This window comes from Hoplias malabaricus, chromosome Y (genome assembly GCF_029633855.1).
Source record: "Hoplias malabaricus isolate fHopMal1 chromosome Y, fHopMal1.hap1, whole genome shotgun sequence".
In the NCBI taxonomy this organism is placed as follows: Eukaryota; Metazoa; Chordata; class Actinopteri; order Characiformes; family Erythrinidae; genus Hoplias; species Hoplias malabaricus.
The window spans coordinates 15,574,861-15,589,388 of record NC_089820.1 but is presented as its reverse complement, the minus strand read 5'-3'; the positions used below and the strand labels follow the sequence as shown (position 1 = coordinate 15,589,388).

At 39.4% G+C, this 14,528-nt stretch overlaps 1 protein-coding gene and 2 long non-coding RNA genes across 3 annotated transcripts in view; 1 reads left to right on the top strand and 2 right to left on the bottom strand.

Annotated features, from left to right (window-relative positions):
• Positions 1 to 14,528, top strand: part of LOC136678782 (pappalysin-1-like) — an 82,869-nt gene that overhangs the window by 65,858 nt on the left and 2,483 nt on the right. The window contains exons 15-21 of the mRNA XM_066656919.1: positions 946 to 1,129; positions 2,287 to 2,494; positions 2,600 to 2,768; positions 3,121 to 3,274; positions 3,990 to 4,105; positions 9,109 to 9,180; positions 10,779 to 10,877. Of these exons, the coding sequence (XP_066513016.1) occupies positions 946 to 1,129; positions 2,287 to 2,494; positions 2,600 to 2,768; positions 3,121 to 3,274; positions 3,990 to 4,105; positions 9,109 to 9,180; positions 10,779 to 10,877 (1,002 nt within the window). The remainder of the gene's footprint in view (positions 1 to 945; positions 1,130 to 2,286; positions 2,495 to 2,599; positions 2,769 to 3,120; positions 3,275 to 3,989; positions 4,106 to 9,108; positions 9,181 to 10,778; positions 10,878 to 14,528) is intronic.
• On the bottom strand, positions 1,886 to 3,156 carry LOC136678783 (uncharacterized). The gene is made up of 3 exons (XR_010796494.1): positions 3,051 to 3,156; positions 2,306 to 2,478; positions 1,886 to 2,006 (listed from the first exon to the last, which is right to left on the bottom strand). It is a non-coding gene; the product is annotated as an uncharacterized lncRNA (long non-coding RNA).
• Positions 6,790 to 9,776, bottom strand: LOC136678784 (uncharacterized). The gene is made up of 3 exons (XR_010796495.1): positions 9,302 to 9,776; positions 7,648 to 7,727; positions 6,790 to 7,070 (listed from the first exon to the last, which is right to left on the bottom strand). It is a non-coding gene; the product is annotated as an uncharacterized lncRNA (long non-coding RNA).

Genomic DNA, 14,528 nt, shown 5'->3' with positions numbered 1-14,528 from the left:
AGTTTCTGAGGTCATTGAAACAGTGAATTTGTTTGCTTTTATCAGATGGTGACAGTTGGTAGTCTTCTACCAGATCCCACAAGATTGTCTGGAATCCCACGTCACTGTATCTTTTAATTATGCAGTTTGAATAATCTACACTTAATTTCTTCAGAAATATCCCCTTAAATATATACCACATACTCAATGTCCTTTTTTGCCTGGAAACAAACCTGACATTTCTTGTACATATGGGTCCCTTGGAGTTAAGCGTGTTAATGTAAGATTGAGATCACATGTTGTGGTGGTATATTGTCATGTAAAAATCAATAAACACATCAACAATCTAGAATTTTTCTGCCCTTGTAGGAGACTTCACAGTCCAAGTGAGTTCCAGTTAAAGCAGATTGTTGCTCACTGTTGGGCTATGTTTTGCTGTAATTTCGCTGGTGGTGACCAACAAACTGTCGTTTGTTGGACAGCTTGTGTTGTGTTCTCACTGCTGTGGTTCTAAGTGGGGGAAAAAAGACAATGGTAGTGTTTGGAGAGGCCTGTGCTCCTTCAGAGGCTCTGAAGGGGCTCCGCTGATGTCTTTACAGGCGTTCCACACTCCTGAAATGACTTATTAAATCAGCTGAAATGACCCCTGACTCCTGCTTCCTTTGCTTCTGACAGCTTTATACGCTGTACCTATGCCATTTATTATCGGCAGCCGACGTAGAAATGGCCGCGGCCTCCCCCCACCCCCCCTTTCCCCTTGTACTGAGAGATCCATCACGGACACAATAACATTTTATTGAGGAAGAGGACTTTTTTCCCCCATTGTGGATATTATCCTTGTAAGTTTTTCTCATTTCTTTGAACCTCTGGAACTTCCACAGAGCCTGAAGTTTTCTTACCACAATCACAGAAAGCATATTAACACAACATGCGCTATATTTATTCTTTGGTCATTCCCCCACACAGTCGGACTCCACAGCAACCCTGACCTGTGCAGATGGGAAGTGGAACAAGCAGGTGTCCTGTGAGCCAGTGGACTGCGGCCGGCCCGACAAGTATCATGTGCATCCAGCCGTCTTCCAGTTCTCTGAGGGCACCACCTATGGCAAAAGGTGTACTTTCCAGTGCCGACAGCCAGCACAGCTTATAGGTGGGTGAAACTCAACAGGTCCACAGCAAAAAAAGACCTGTGGCTCTAAGAGGATAACTATGTAAATGTCATCTTTGCTTTAATTTCTTTACAATACATGACAATAATATACTCAAAGCAGGACTGAAGTTCAAATCCCTTAACTGGTACACTGTCAGAGAAAAGGTACAGAATAGATACATTACTGTAGGTAAAAGTAAAAACAGTGTAAATGTACCTTTAATGGAACACTACATAACCTTTGTGATAATTCACTAACCTGTAATATGGAGAACAGAGCCTCTAACATTTCTACTCTGGGCATAGCACTGCTGAAACTGGACTTGGTAACTTTTGGAGGAGGGTAGGAAATAACCCTCCTTTCCCATTCCCATTGATTTCAGTTCTAAACCCAAGTGTTAGTGCTCCTTTAAAGGTACAACAGTAAAAGTAAAGTCCAGTTGGGTTCCCTATATTCTTTGCTCCAGAAGGAGAGGTGAATATATGTAAACTTTCATTATGAATCTATGTGAAATAAAACCATACAGTATAAGTCCTGGAGATGGAACTGGGTGTATGAAATCAAAACAATTTAAAAAGCTACAAAAAAACAGCAGTAAATATGTATTCAAACCTGGTAGACACAGTGCAATAACAGCTCTTATATGAATACTACACTATCACTGTCACACTATAAGATGCTGAAGCTGAAAACCTGGTTCTCCACATGGGTATCCTCCAAGTGCTCCGGTTTCCTTCCACAGTCCAAAAACACATGTTGCTAGGTGGATTGGCTACTCATGAGTGTGTATCGCCCTGTGAAGGACTGGCGCCCCCTCCAGGGTTTGTTCCAACTTTGCACCCAATAATTCCGGGAAGCTAAGAACCCACTGCGACCCTGAAAGCAGTTACAGACACTGAATGAATGCAAAAATTAGTATATACGATTGAAATGTATTTGACTGACTATAAGGTTAAGGCTATTTGTTGCAGTCTTGGCTTTGCAGTTGCATGCTTTTCAGGGTACGAGTAAGCTTAAATCGGTTACTATGAAAGTGGATACCAATGAAGTTACTTATCATTCATAACTTGTATTAAATAATGAAGGAATAATTAATTATTAAACAATGGTATAAATTTTCCTCTTACTCTCAGTTCAATTTCTTCTCCTATCATAGGCAGTAACAATGTGCTGACCTGTATGGAGGATGGGATGTGGTCTTTCCCTGAAGCTCTCTGTGAACTGCGCTGTCCTGCACCTCCACCTGTCCCCAACGCCATTCTACAGACAAAACGCTGCAATGCCACCGGCCTCAAGGTGGGCTCATTTTGCAAATACAAGTGCAAGCCGGGCTACCATGTCCCTAGTGCTGACAAACCAAAGAGGTGAGGCCATTATCTTATTATACTATTTGTGAAATATAAGCTTGTTCCCTGTAGAGGAACATAATAAAACTTAAACTTTGAATTTAATATGACATTGCTAAACAGACGGGCATTTACGAGGCAGTGTACAGAGGATGGAAGCTGGCAGCCAGGTGTGTGTGTGCCAGTGATGTGTGAACCACCACCACCGGTCTTCCATGGCAGCTACCAGTGCACTAATGGCTTCCAGTTTAACAGCGAGTGCTGGCTGATTTGCCCTGGGGCCAACCACACGGTGAGAGCGCACAGCCGCTGCAAACAGGTCTGTTGCTTTCCCTCGCTCTGTCTCTCATATCTCCATCACAAAAAGTGGACTGACATTTCTCATGGCTACTTCAAGACCACTACTTCCATTTGCTTGTTATCTAGGTTTTTCTCACCCTCACTGCATTGTTCACCTCATTGTGTATGCCATGTTAAACTCAAGGTCTGAGCAGATTTTCTCAATATCAAAAAAGGCCAGAGTTGTCAGAACTTGTTGCTATCATGTCCTGTGGTAAAATGAAATATTCCAAACCTTGTAATATGTAGATGTCTAGACTTCTGTTGCTTCTTTCTTTTACTGAAGGAGTATGATTTTCTTCCAGGCTGCCTCCATCCCCAATGTTATCCGCTGTAGAAAGGATGGAAATTGGACAGGTTCATTCCAACTCTGTCCAGAGCTAAAAGGCCACTGCTCCCTTCCTCAGAACCTGAGCCCTGCCATCCTCACCAGCTGCACCGAAAAACTACACAACATTGGTCAGTACAGCCACACACTCTTGGGCTTTAAAGAGGGCTGAATTGATCTATCCACTGTTGGACAGCAATGTCCCCTTTAATTGACCAAAAGCCCATTCGGCCAAATGAGAAACTGTAGCAAACAGTGTAGTTTTTCCTAAGAATGATAATGTGTTATGCATGTGAAACAATCCCTTCACCTCAACTCCTCAGGAAGCCAGAATGTGATTTTTTTAGTTGTTTGGATTTCCATCTTCCACATTGTCCTGCGTAGTACAACCTGACCACTAGTGTAAATTTGTAAATCCACCTTCTCTTCAGTGTTGTCATTTGTCTGTTGTTTGATGTGCTTGCACTGATACACCTTTTCGATCTTTAATTCCCTGGCTAACATTGAAATTATTTACTCCTTTGGGTGGTTCCCTTAAATATTTTTTTTCCTCACTGACAGTTTTGTGCTTTGGTTGCTCAACAGTTTTAGTTTTAGTCATTTTCATCTTTTCAGTGGGAGTTTTGTCCGTTTCTATGAAGCTTGTCTAATCTCAGTCTTGGTAGAAAATGACACAAATTTCAGGACCAAAAAAGCAAAAATATTTTGATTGATGTTGAATGAATGTATGTACTTTGGATGCTTACTGAAATATGGATGCATTTCTGTTAACATACACTTTTCCACCCAGCATTACTCTGAATACTCTGTGGCTCGTATCATAGATCTGTGTCTGCTCTGTAACAGGTGCGGAATGTGAGCTTGCTTGCAATGGCAGTGGCAGTAGCTTGGTGCTCCTCCCCAGGAACATGACCAGCGACGACATGATGAAAGACCATTGGCGAAACCCACCCAAAGTAAAGGTGCGATTAAATCCTAACAGACCAATGTCTTCCAGACTTCCAGAGTATCATTAACAATATACCCAAAGTGCATATAGGAATGCGTTGACATTTTTCTAACATTTCAAACATTTCGTTTAATTTGGTCTAATTCCAAGCTGTTGTTGATGTCGTTGGTGCAGCTGCATATATCAGACCATTTTGGCCAGTCCAACTCATATATGGGAACCACCACATTGTCCATACGTTAGGGATGTATCTGCAATGTACCTAAGTGTTTTTTGTCTCTTCCGTATTTGTCTTGTTTCTAAAACTTTCTCTCTTTTGTAAACTTCTCAGACAGATATGTTTGTTAAATATTTGCAGTCTAGTCATAATAAAAGCATAGCCCTTAAATATGTCCATAACTTTGGGTATATTTAGCTCACTATCGCAGTTGTTTAACACTAGGCCAACTACTCTGAAATTACTCATAGCAGTCTAGAAAAGAAGAACACATAAGCACCAAAGTCAAAATAAACACGTCCTTAAGTAAGCACACTTTAAAAGCCTGCTTTTGTTATTGAATGTATTGTGATTAATAATAGAATTAACCATTAACATTAAAACAGAAATGATTAATGCTAACTCCAGTCAGTCCTAAAATTCCATGTGTCATGTTGTTTATCCGACTGAAGGGGAATAGTGAGGCTGGACCACACATGCACATGCTTCTGACATTTTCCTTTTGCCCTTTCATCTGTGTTTGAAAAAAGGTAAGGAACTGGTGGTGTGGGCAGCAGAGCTCATGGTCTGAAAGAAACAGAAAGGTTTTGTCACCTAACAAACAACTTACTCTCATAGAATACAATCAGTGATTATAGTTGTTACTCAAAATTCTAAAGTTACAATATAACAGTTATTTTTTAGCCACAGTTTATTCTGAAGAAAGACTCAACTTAGCTTTTTTGTAAGCACTCAGACACTTAACTTTAGAAAATGCACATTATGTCATAAAACAAGGTGCAGACACAAACACAAGCTTTCAGACTGTGGTGACGCACGTCCCTTATTTCCTCTTTTCTTACGGCCCTCCAGTTTGACCTGCAGTACCTTTAGAAATGATGAGTGTAGCCGATGAACAGTTGTTATTTTCCCAAGAATGAATTTCTCATCAAAACTGTCTGACCACTGCGCTGGACCATAGGCGTGGTTCACGATGGCCTCAGAATGCTCAACAATAACTGTGACGATGTGCTGAACTGCCCTTGAACTGCTGCCGCTTCCAAAAATGACAGCCCGAAGCACTCACCTAGCGAGAGTGTAGCTGCCGTAGGTGGACATCTTTTCTTTAACACTATGAATGTGTCTCTTTCCTCCCTCAATCTCTTACTTGTCCTCCTCTGTGGAAGCTTTCATCATGGCAGCCACGTCATTCCTTTGTGTTCCACTGACGGGGAGCAGAACACAGACACTGGTCTAGTGCTTTAAAAAATGACTTTGGCCTTATTAAATGACTCATAGTTTAGACTCATGGAAAGATGAATAAAATGAAAGCCACTACTCTGTCTTCTCTATCTTTGTGGGAAAGGGAAGGCTTCAGTGCAGGACAGTTGATAATTCAATATCACGGTATTTTCCAAATATGTTACAATTCTGCAAAGAGTTTGCAGTAAGAAAGTTGACAAACCAATGCTTCCTGAGAACAGGTAGTCACAGGACATGCACAGGAAACTTGCATTTAGTTTTTAAGTAGTTTGAACAATTCTGGGGCAGCACGGTGGTGCAGCAGGTAGTGTTGCAGTCACACAGCTCCAGGGGCCTGGAGGTTGTGGGTTTGAGTCCTGCTCCGGGTGACTGTCTGTGAGGAGTTTGGTCTGTTCTCCCCGTGTCTGCGTGGGTTTCCTCCGGGTGCTCCGTTTTCCAAAAACACACATTGGTAGGTGGAACTCAAAAAAAAGTGTCAGTGTGTGTGTGTGTGTGTGTTGCCCTGTGAAGGAGAATGTATAAATTTACAATTCTGTTCAAAATGAGAGACCACCATCTAACTAATTCATTTTCATTAATTAATCTAAATGTACACTAAGCCTAATGTAATTATTTTCCAATGTCAGGACAAAGCAGAAAATGATCAAGAGGCTCAAAGCAGCTTGAATTTTATCTGTCATAAATTTGAATGTCTTTATTTGATGGGGCCAGATACAGGTGGTCCACCAAGTCTTACACAACTGTCAGGAGTCCCAAAAGCCTTGCCTGTTTGCCTTTTTAACTGCTGTTTTTGAGATTTGAGTTTTTTTCAGTTTTCTTCCTCACTCATGCCATTTTACATATATTCTTCTCAGTAATAGCTTCATGTAAAATAACAAATTTAAAGCAGTTTAGTGTGATCTGTGACTTTTGCACACTACTAAAATATAAAACATAAAACAATTGATGTGAACATGAAAAAAATGTGACAGGTGCTTTTATCATCATTGCATATTTGTACATCAAAATTTGGATTTCACATTTAACCCAGTGAACACAGACACACACTCTGTGTCCGGGAGCAGTTAGGGGTTACGCGCCTTGTTTAAGGGCACTTCAGCTGTGGATGCTGAAGGAGAACAAAGTGTTTGTCCTTTATTAACTCTGACCCATTTTTTCCTGCCATTACAGGGAATCAAACCAGCAACATTTCATTCCCAAGCCGGTTTCTCTTACCTTAGGCATAGCTGTTCATTGCAGTCAAAATTGTAGTTATCAGTCAATTCATTCTTTTCCTGTAACCGATATTCTATTTGTTTTCTGTAACCGCTTCATCCTGTTCATGGTCGTGATGGGTCCCGAGTCTACCGTGAGTCACTGGTTACAAAGGAACACATTCTGGACAGGGCTCCATCACCCCATCATAGGGTTTCACACACTCTCATTGTCACTCACACCTATGGGCAGTTCTGCACAGTCCGTCCACTTACCAGCATGTGTTTTGGGACTGTGAAAGAAAACCAGAGCACCCAGAGGAAACCTAACAGAAAGAAATCTCTATCAGTATTGCTAAACAAAATGATCAACATTGTTGTGTGACACCAACACTGATAGACAGGAATAGATGTAGAGGAGATTTACATTGTCCAGCACTGGGTGATTTCTTATAATGTCACTGGTGCTGAGTAAATGAATGAGCTTGAGGCCCTAAACAAGCACAATTTGTAATAAAACGGGATGAGGAATATCCATCTGCTTGATTTATTAAGTCATTGATTTATTCCTAGCAGACTGAATAGGGTTTTTGGGTGACATCATGCCTGTAAGTGGTTAAGAGTTTGTCTGGCTTTTTTTTTTTTTGCCTTTCGTACTTTTTTTCTTTTTTGCCTCCAACTCCAAATCTTGTAAAGGATGTTTTGAGAAGCCTGATTGTTTTTCATTCACTTCAAGAGAGGCCTGTCATATGTAACTCCAGGGTTTGCAAACGAGTGTTTGAACAGCTCCCTTAACGTTTCCTCTCACTCTCTATCCCTCTTCCTCTCGTTCTCCCTCTCTGACCCTGTGTAGCCCCTAGTTTAGTTGAACATGCTGATGGAGCTGTAGTGGAAATCACTTACTATTTTTAAATACTCCTTACTCCTTAAGACATCGACTTTATAGGGGAATACTTCCAACGTTTAAAATATCTGTATGGAACCTAAAAATCATACAAAGATATAAAATCAGTTACTATAGAGAAACAGACAGAATCTTGACTTTGGTGTTTTTTCAACTCTAGGATACAGTGTATTTAACAAACAAATTAATGGCAAAACTATATGTCCAATCTATTTTAAACCACTTTGTCTCAGGCAGCATATTAATAAACTTTGCAAACCAACATGGTGAACCATTCTGACTAATTACATTCATCTATAACTGAGTATTTGGTTATTTAAGCTTTCTGAATGACTTAAAATATGTATCAAATAAATTAATTATGCAGACATTTCCCTATTAATGCTCTACTTCAGGTCCATTGGTGTAAAATATGCGTGTCATTGGTGTGTCACGGAAAAAGTTGGGAAGGAAAAATGAAATACAAGAAGAACAGTGCCCTGATACAGATAGTATAAAAGTCTATTTAATAGAAGGCAGGTAGAACTTGTCTTGCCCCGGCCTTTAGAGAAACTGTAAAAATAAGCACAGGTTCAGTAGCAGACGGTTTAAATTAGGGCTGGGTAAACAGGCCGGCTGGGTCCTCTGTGTGACACTGAATGCTAAGTGTGGTTGTGTGTGTGTGTGTATATATATACAACACACAACAGATTTTAATATACAAACAGACAAACACACATATTTTTAAATGTACAATGCTGGTTTTAAAGTTGTGTTAAAGGTTTCTCTTTGGGAAAACACAACGGCTGGGTCCTCTGTGTGACACTGAATGCTAACTGTGTGTTGGTGTTTTTGTGGGTGCATGCGTGCGTGCGTCCGTGTGTGGACTGCTCAGGCCAAAGCTCACCACCCTAAGCTGCACCAGAGAAGAGGGCGAATGCCTGCTTTCTTGGAAGTCTTATGTTTACATTCAGCCTTTTCCACTCCTCATGGCTTCTGGAGTTTCCCCCAGAGCGCGTCATTTGGCCTCTCCAAACATCCTCTGTACCTGCACTAACCCAGGAGTCGGCCAGCCGCTCTGTTCGGCCACATTACAGCTGGTCAGGCTTTGTTCAGGTTTAATGGTTCCCGTACTTAGCCATGCTCTTAAGACCGTAATCCTCCAAGTCCAATTCTTTAATGCATTCCCCCCACTGACTCCAACACCAAAACCAAAGTGCTGTAAGCAGAGGGATTTTATTTGTTTGCACTTTCGTAAGCTCGGATAGGAATCTTCCGAGACGCACATGTGCTTTGCCGAAGTCCATTCAAATTCACTTAATTTCAAAATGTTTTGTTGCATGGAATGTCCTCAGCTTGGAATTGCGTCCACAAATTCCACTTCCAACATGACTGCCAGCTCATATAAACTTGTCATCTGGGATGATTCAGCTTAAAAACCAAAAATTATACCCGGCTTTGTCTTTGCTTCTCGTTTGCAGAGTATTGTATGCACAATGGGACTGAAGTGGTATCCGACCCCAGATACTCTTCACTGCATTAAAGGCTGTGAGGTAAGGAATACCATTGTTTTACTGAATTTTCCCTATTGCATTCATGTTCATCTAAACTCGACCATATCTAACGAGCACCAGTTAATGTAACTTTTTTTTAACCTAAACCTATAAACTATACCTTCCGTAGTTCTATACTGTAGAGAAGAATGCATGTCTGAGGTTAAGCACTGACTCTCCAGAGTCTGACCTTGAACAGTTGTTTCTGCCATCTTCCCACGTTCTTTTGAAGTCCAGTGCATAAATAAACATGTGGTTGGTGGTTGGTGTCTTCCTTTTTTTGTTGTGCATTGCAAACAAAGTCCCAGCCTAATCCAAGTCAGCTTTAACAGGAGTGACTAAAAGCTGACGGGGGCGTTTGTGACCACCTTTATTTTGTTTAGATGGAGAATTTGTTTTCTTTGTTTTAGAGGGACCTGGAACCCCCATCTCTGGGTTTCTTTTAAAAGCAAAGGTCATGCCTCCTCTTCACCAAGCCGTTGGGGTGAAATGATGAGAAATATCTCCTCTTACTACTGAGAAAAAGAAATATTTGACAAACAAGAAAAGTGTACAGACCTCTACGTTGAGTTAGTTTGACATTACTTGGATAGTGAGAAATGTCAAATGTAACCAACTTTGAAGACTGAACATTGGAAGTATAAAATTACCCCTGTAGATTACTTTGAAACAAATGAATTTAAGACATTAATTAAGAAGCAAGACAACTGTATAAGAAGCAAACTTATTTGCTTTCGGGCTCTGTATAGGACGCAAAAGGATATGGGAAACAAAAAGGATATATCAGTTGTTATTAATTGGTCACAGATCTAGCAAAATCATTCTGAGGCGCCTTGTGCAATCTGTAGAGTCAGACAATATGACTTGGTTTAAAATACAAGTTCTTGGCAAAGAAAATTGGTCATGGTCAGAATATAGTAACAGTACATACTTAAACATGAAAAAAAAAATCACAGAAAAAAATCATTTATGAAATTCTCCAACAAATCATCTTTAATAAGGCAGCATAGTAATGTGTTACTGAACTCAGCTGACCAGTTCCCATTTTTTATTTGTGCCAAAACGGCAGACATTTGAACTTGTCACATCCTGACCCACTTTTAGCCACTGGGTAATTAATTAGCAGCCCTCTGAAAGCAGTTGGGTTGGGCCGTGGAGATGATTTCAAACTGGAAAAAGGTCACAGGTGTGCTGGGCAACCTTTGGAGCCTGTCAAGATGGAAATGTGTAGTAACTCTCAAGGGAGACACATATAAGTTTAATAGGGCTTCAGTTTCCCCATTAAAAGAGGCCTCCATCCACAGGCTCGGGAATACTAACTCAATTTTTCCAGGGCGACATAATTGCAACAGACTCTGGTCTGTGTGTCTATTTTTGCATGGTGTGGATGTATATGTGTGAATGCCTCTCTCCCTCTCTTTCCCTCTCTCTGGAGTCACAGAGGACAGGTTTATTCTGGTATGCATGTTTTGGCATAATGCCACACCTTCATGATCCTTATAAAGAACTTGAATATTTATTGTGTTTCATTCAGAATACATTTCGGTGTGATGTGCACGTATTTCAAAATATGATTGTTGTTCTTTTTTCTTCTGTAGCCTTTCATGAGTGATAACTACTGTGATGGCATCAATAATCGAGCATTCTGTAACTACGATGGTGGAGACTGCTGTCATTCTACTGTTAAAACTAAAAAGGTGAGATTTGCACAAGCATGATGCGTAGGTCAAGTACACTATCACAGATACGGTCAATTCTTACTTCAGTAAAAAAAGTAGTTCTAGGGCTGTGCCATATTGTATCACTCGCAATAATATCGTCATATTTTTTTAAATGGAAAAAAAACAATATTGTGATAATCATGATATTCTGACTTGTGTGCATAATAACCCTTCTGTGTTTGGTTTGTTATTTATTGTGAAGCTTTAAGGTTTTGTATAATTGTTTCCTTTTGCTGTTTATATGCACACATTTTATACAAAATCAGAATCTTGGTAAATTAATGTTGTTTACAAAATAAGCAAATGTTAACTGATTCTTTAATCACTTCTTTATACTTTATTAAAAACTTACATTTGTAGTAAATTAAATTTTTTAATATATAAAACTATTTAATACTATTAATATATATTAAATATATTTTATTTAATTTAATATGGTGTTCTCCCCGTGTCTGCATGGGTTTACTCCGGGTGCTCCAGTTTCCTCCCACAGTACAAAACCACATGTTGGTAGGTGGATTGGCGACTCAAAAGTGTCCGTAGGTGTGAGTGTGTGAGTGAATGTGTGAGTTTGCCCTGTGAAGGACTGGCGCCCCCTCCAGTGTGTATTCCTGCCTTGCGCCCAATGATTCCAGGTAGGTTCTGGACCCTCCGTGACCCTGGACTGGATAAGCGCTTACAGATAATGAATGAATGAATGAATGAATTTACTTGCTCACTGGAGACATCATACAGTAGACATCATATCATATAGGGTCTGTCCCAAAACCTAGTGAGATGTCTACATAGTGAGCATTTTACACCATAGTGTGTGCACTCCAGACATGTAGGCTGACCCAATTCTTGATTCTTGTCCCAATTCTATGATGTCTACTTTGATACCTTAATCTGGCCAAATTTTAAGGCAGCCTCAAACTTATCCTCAGCCGCTAAGGCAATCTCATAATACAATGCAAGCACAACTCCCACCTGTTTTGCACTTCCTCCAGAGCAAACATAATTAAAACCATGATAAAAATGTAAAGAGCGGGATCCATCACACTGACACACTAAGGCGACATTAGCAGCTGAGGTAAGTAAACACTGGTCACGTGCCACGGGCAGGAACAAGCCGTGTCGCAATCACACTCTAACTAGTGTCTCAATAATGTGCTTTACAAGGACAGACATCGGAATGCTGCGTACTTAAACTGCTGACTGCATAGTCAGTGCCTGCTTAGACACCTCACTCAATTTTGGGACAGACCTATATCTCATGCAAAAAAAAAAAAAACATTTAAAGTTGACAATTCATTTTTACTTTCATGTGTAGTTTTGTTCCTGTATTGTACATTTTTATGACAGCAATAAACAGGTCCAAAATAAATATAGTATTGTGGACCAGAAGAATATTTTTGTATGATATTTATGTATTAAAACCCTAACACCTGAGAGGAATGGTGTATACTGTAATTTCTAGTCTTATAAATTTAAAATAACAGTCTGTAGGTTTTGTGGATTTAGGGATTTAAAGTCCTCTCTGGTGAGATTTGTAATAGCAGCCAGCAAGTGGAAGATTCTTTATTTAAAACATGCTTTTTGATGTGGTCTCCATTCAAAGTGGGTGAATACTGTCACAGAAATTATTCATATCCACAATCATGCACAATTTCAACTCACACCAAACTAAAATTTATTATTACCCAAACTAAAGTATATATCATTTTAGCTGCAACATTTCACAACAAAAGAGTGATAGAAAATACTAAATATAGCATCGAGAATTATTCATCTCAGAGCTGTTTTAGTTGCATTTTCCTGATCAGTTTTGTAACTATCATATAATAGGCCATTAGACTATAGATATTTAAGTTGTTTGCAATTAACTGCAAAGAACATTTCAGCTAAGAGACTGTCTCTAGAGTACTATAGCAAACTACATTAACAAATTTATGTGCTTTAAACCATCCTTTCAGATTCAATTCCATTTGTTTACAAGAGTGGAGCAGGGAGTATATGTGGCTTTAGTTTTTTGCAAGGAAACTGGTGTTTTTCATAACTAAGAGGTAGAAAGTATCAATCAGTTATGCCATTCACCACAAACAAACCAATATTATTATCATGTACAGCTGTTTAACTTGTGTCCTATAGAACTTGTCCAAGAATAGTGACTTGCTTTTATCAAACTTACTTGACCAATTTATTATTACCACTTACTATAATATTTTGTAATAATAAATTTAATAAATATATAATAAATCCCCATTCAGGAATATTACTGTTTTCAATTAAAGCGAAAAATTAAGGACTGACCCTTTAATCTCACAACGAATCCTATACAGCTGAGGCAGTTGGTTTTTGTCCTTGTGTACTCATTGTCCTTTCACTTTATCCTTCCTCCCACCACTTCTTTTCACATGGAAAGGTTTTGTGGCTGCCAAAGAAAGTGATATTCCCTTGTAAGACAGAGAGACCCAACCTCGTCAGCATTATAGCACCTCCTCTCTTGAAGTAGACAGAACTGCTGAACCATCGTGTGAAATCAAAACAAAACACAAAAGAATGAAATGAAGCTTTTTTGGCATGCGTATGCCCCAGTGGAATACACAACATGTTGTGAAACATCTAGCAACAGTTTTTGGCTGTAGACACTGAAAGGTTTATACTGTAAGCAATTAAATACTGGATTTACTTTATCACACCACAGGATTACTCAAGCAAATAAATTCAACAAATTCAACATCCAACTTCTCTAAAAGCTTCAGGTTCTGACTGAAGAAGATTCGGAAATTGAATTTTGTTTTAATTTTCCATCTACATAATAATACAAATAATCATGATTTTAATAAATTATATAATGTCCCTCATGCATAAAAATGCACCCCAAAAAACTAAATCACATTTATTACATTTAATAAATACATTTCTCTGTCTAACTACTAAGTCTTACCTACTTTAAATATTTTCTCTAAGTAGTACTCAGTCTTATCTACTAGTTTAATTTTATTATGTTTCAGTTTGTTCACTGTAGATCATTCGTAAATATATCACACAGATACCCATTTTGCATGCAATCAGTGGTGTTGTTTGAAAAGCTCACTGAAATTGAACAATGACATATTGAACATTTAAGCGCTTGGACATGGTGTTGGTATTTTCATAATTTCACCTTCAGAGGTTTTGGTCAGTTTCTCTTTTTTACTTGTTGGAATGCTTCATGCCTCACCCAAAGTCCAATCTTAATTATTTGCCTGTGGCATTGTTGTGTTGGAAGGGCTGCATGTGTTTCTGTCCAGTGTTTTTTCAATGTCTCAGCATACATCATATTACTCTTTGCTAAGCCTGGTGTCTGTTTTCCTCCCCAACACGCCATCAATAGGGCTGAGCAATTAGGAAAACCTTCTCTGAGTGGCACGTTGCAGACGGAAAAGCAACAGTGACACAAAACATCCCAATGGTTGTGTAGGATTTGAGAAGGGCCAGGTCATGATGAGTTCACACTGTCTGGTAATGTGGTCTGCCATTTTGGACATGAGATCATGTTGGAGGATGTGACTTTGCTTCTAGAATTGCTTGTTTTGTTGGGGTGGGTTGGTGAGTATTTTGGGAGGGGGACACCAGTCTAATTTAGTTGGAAACATTTATGTA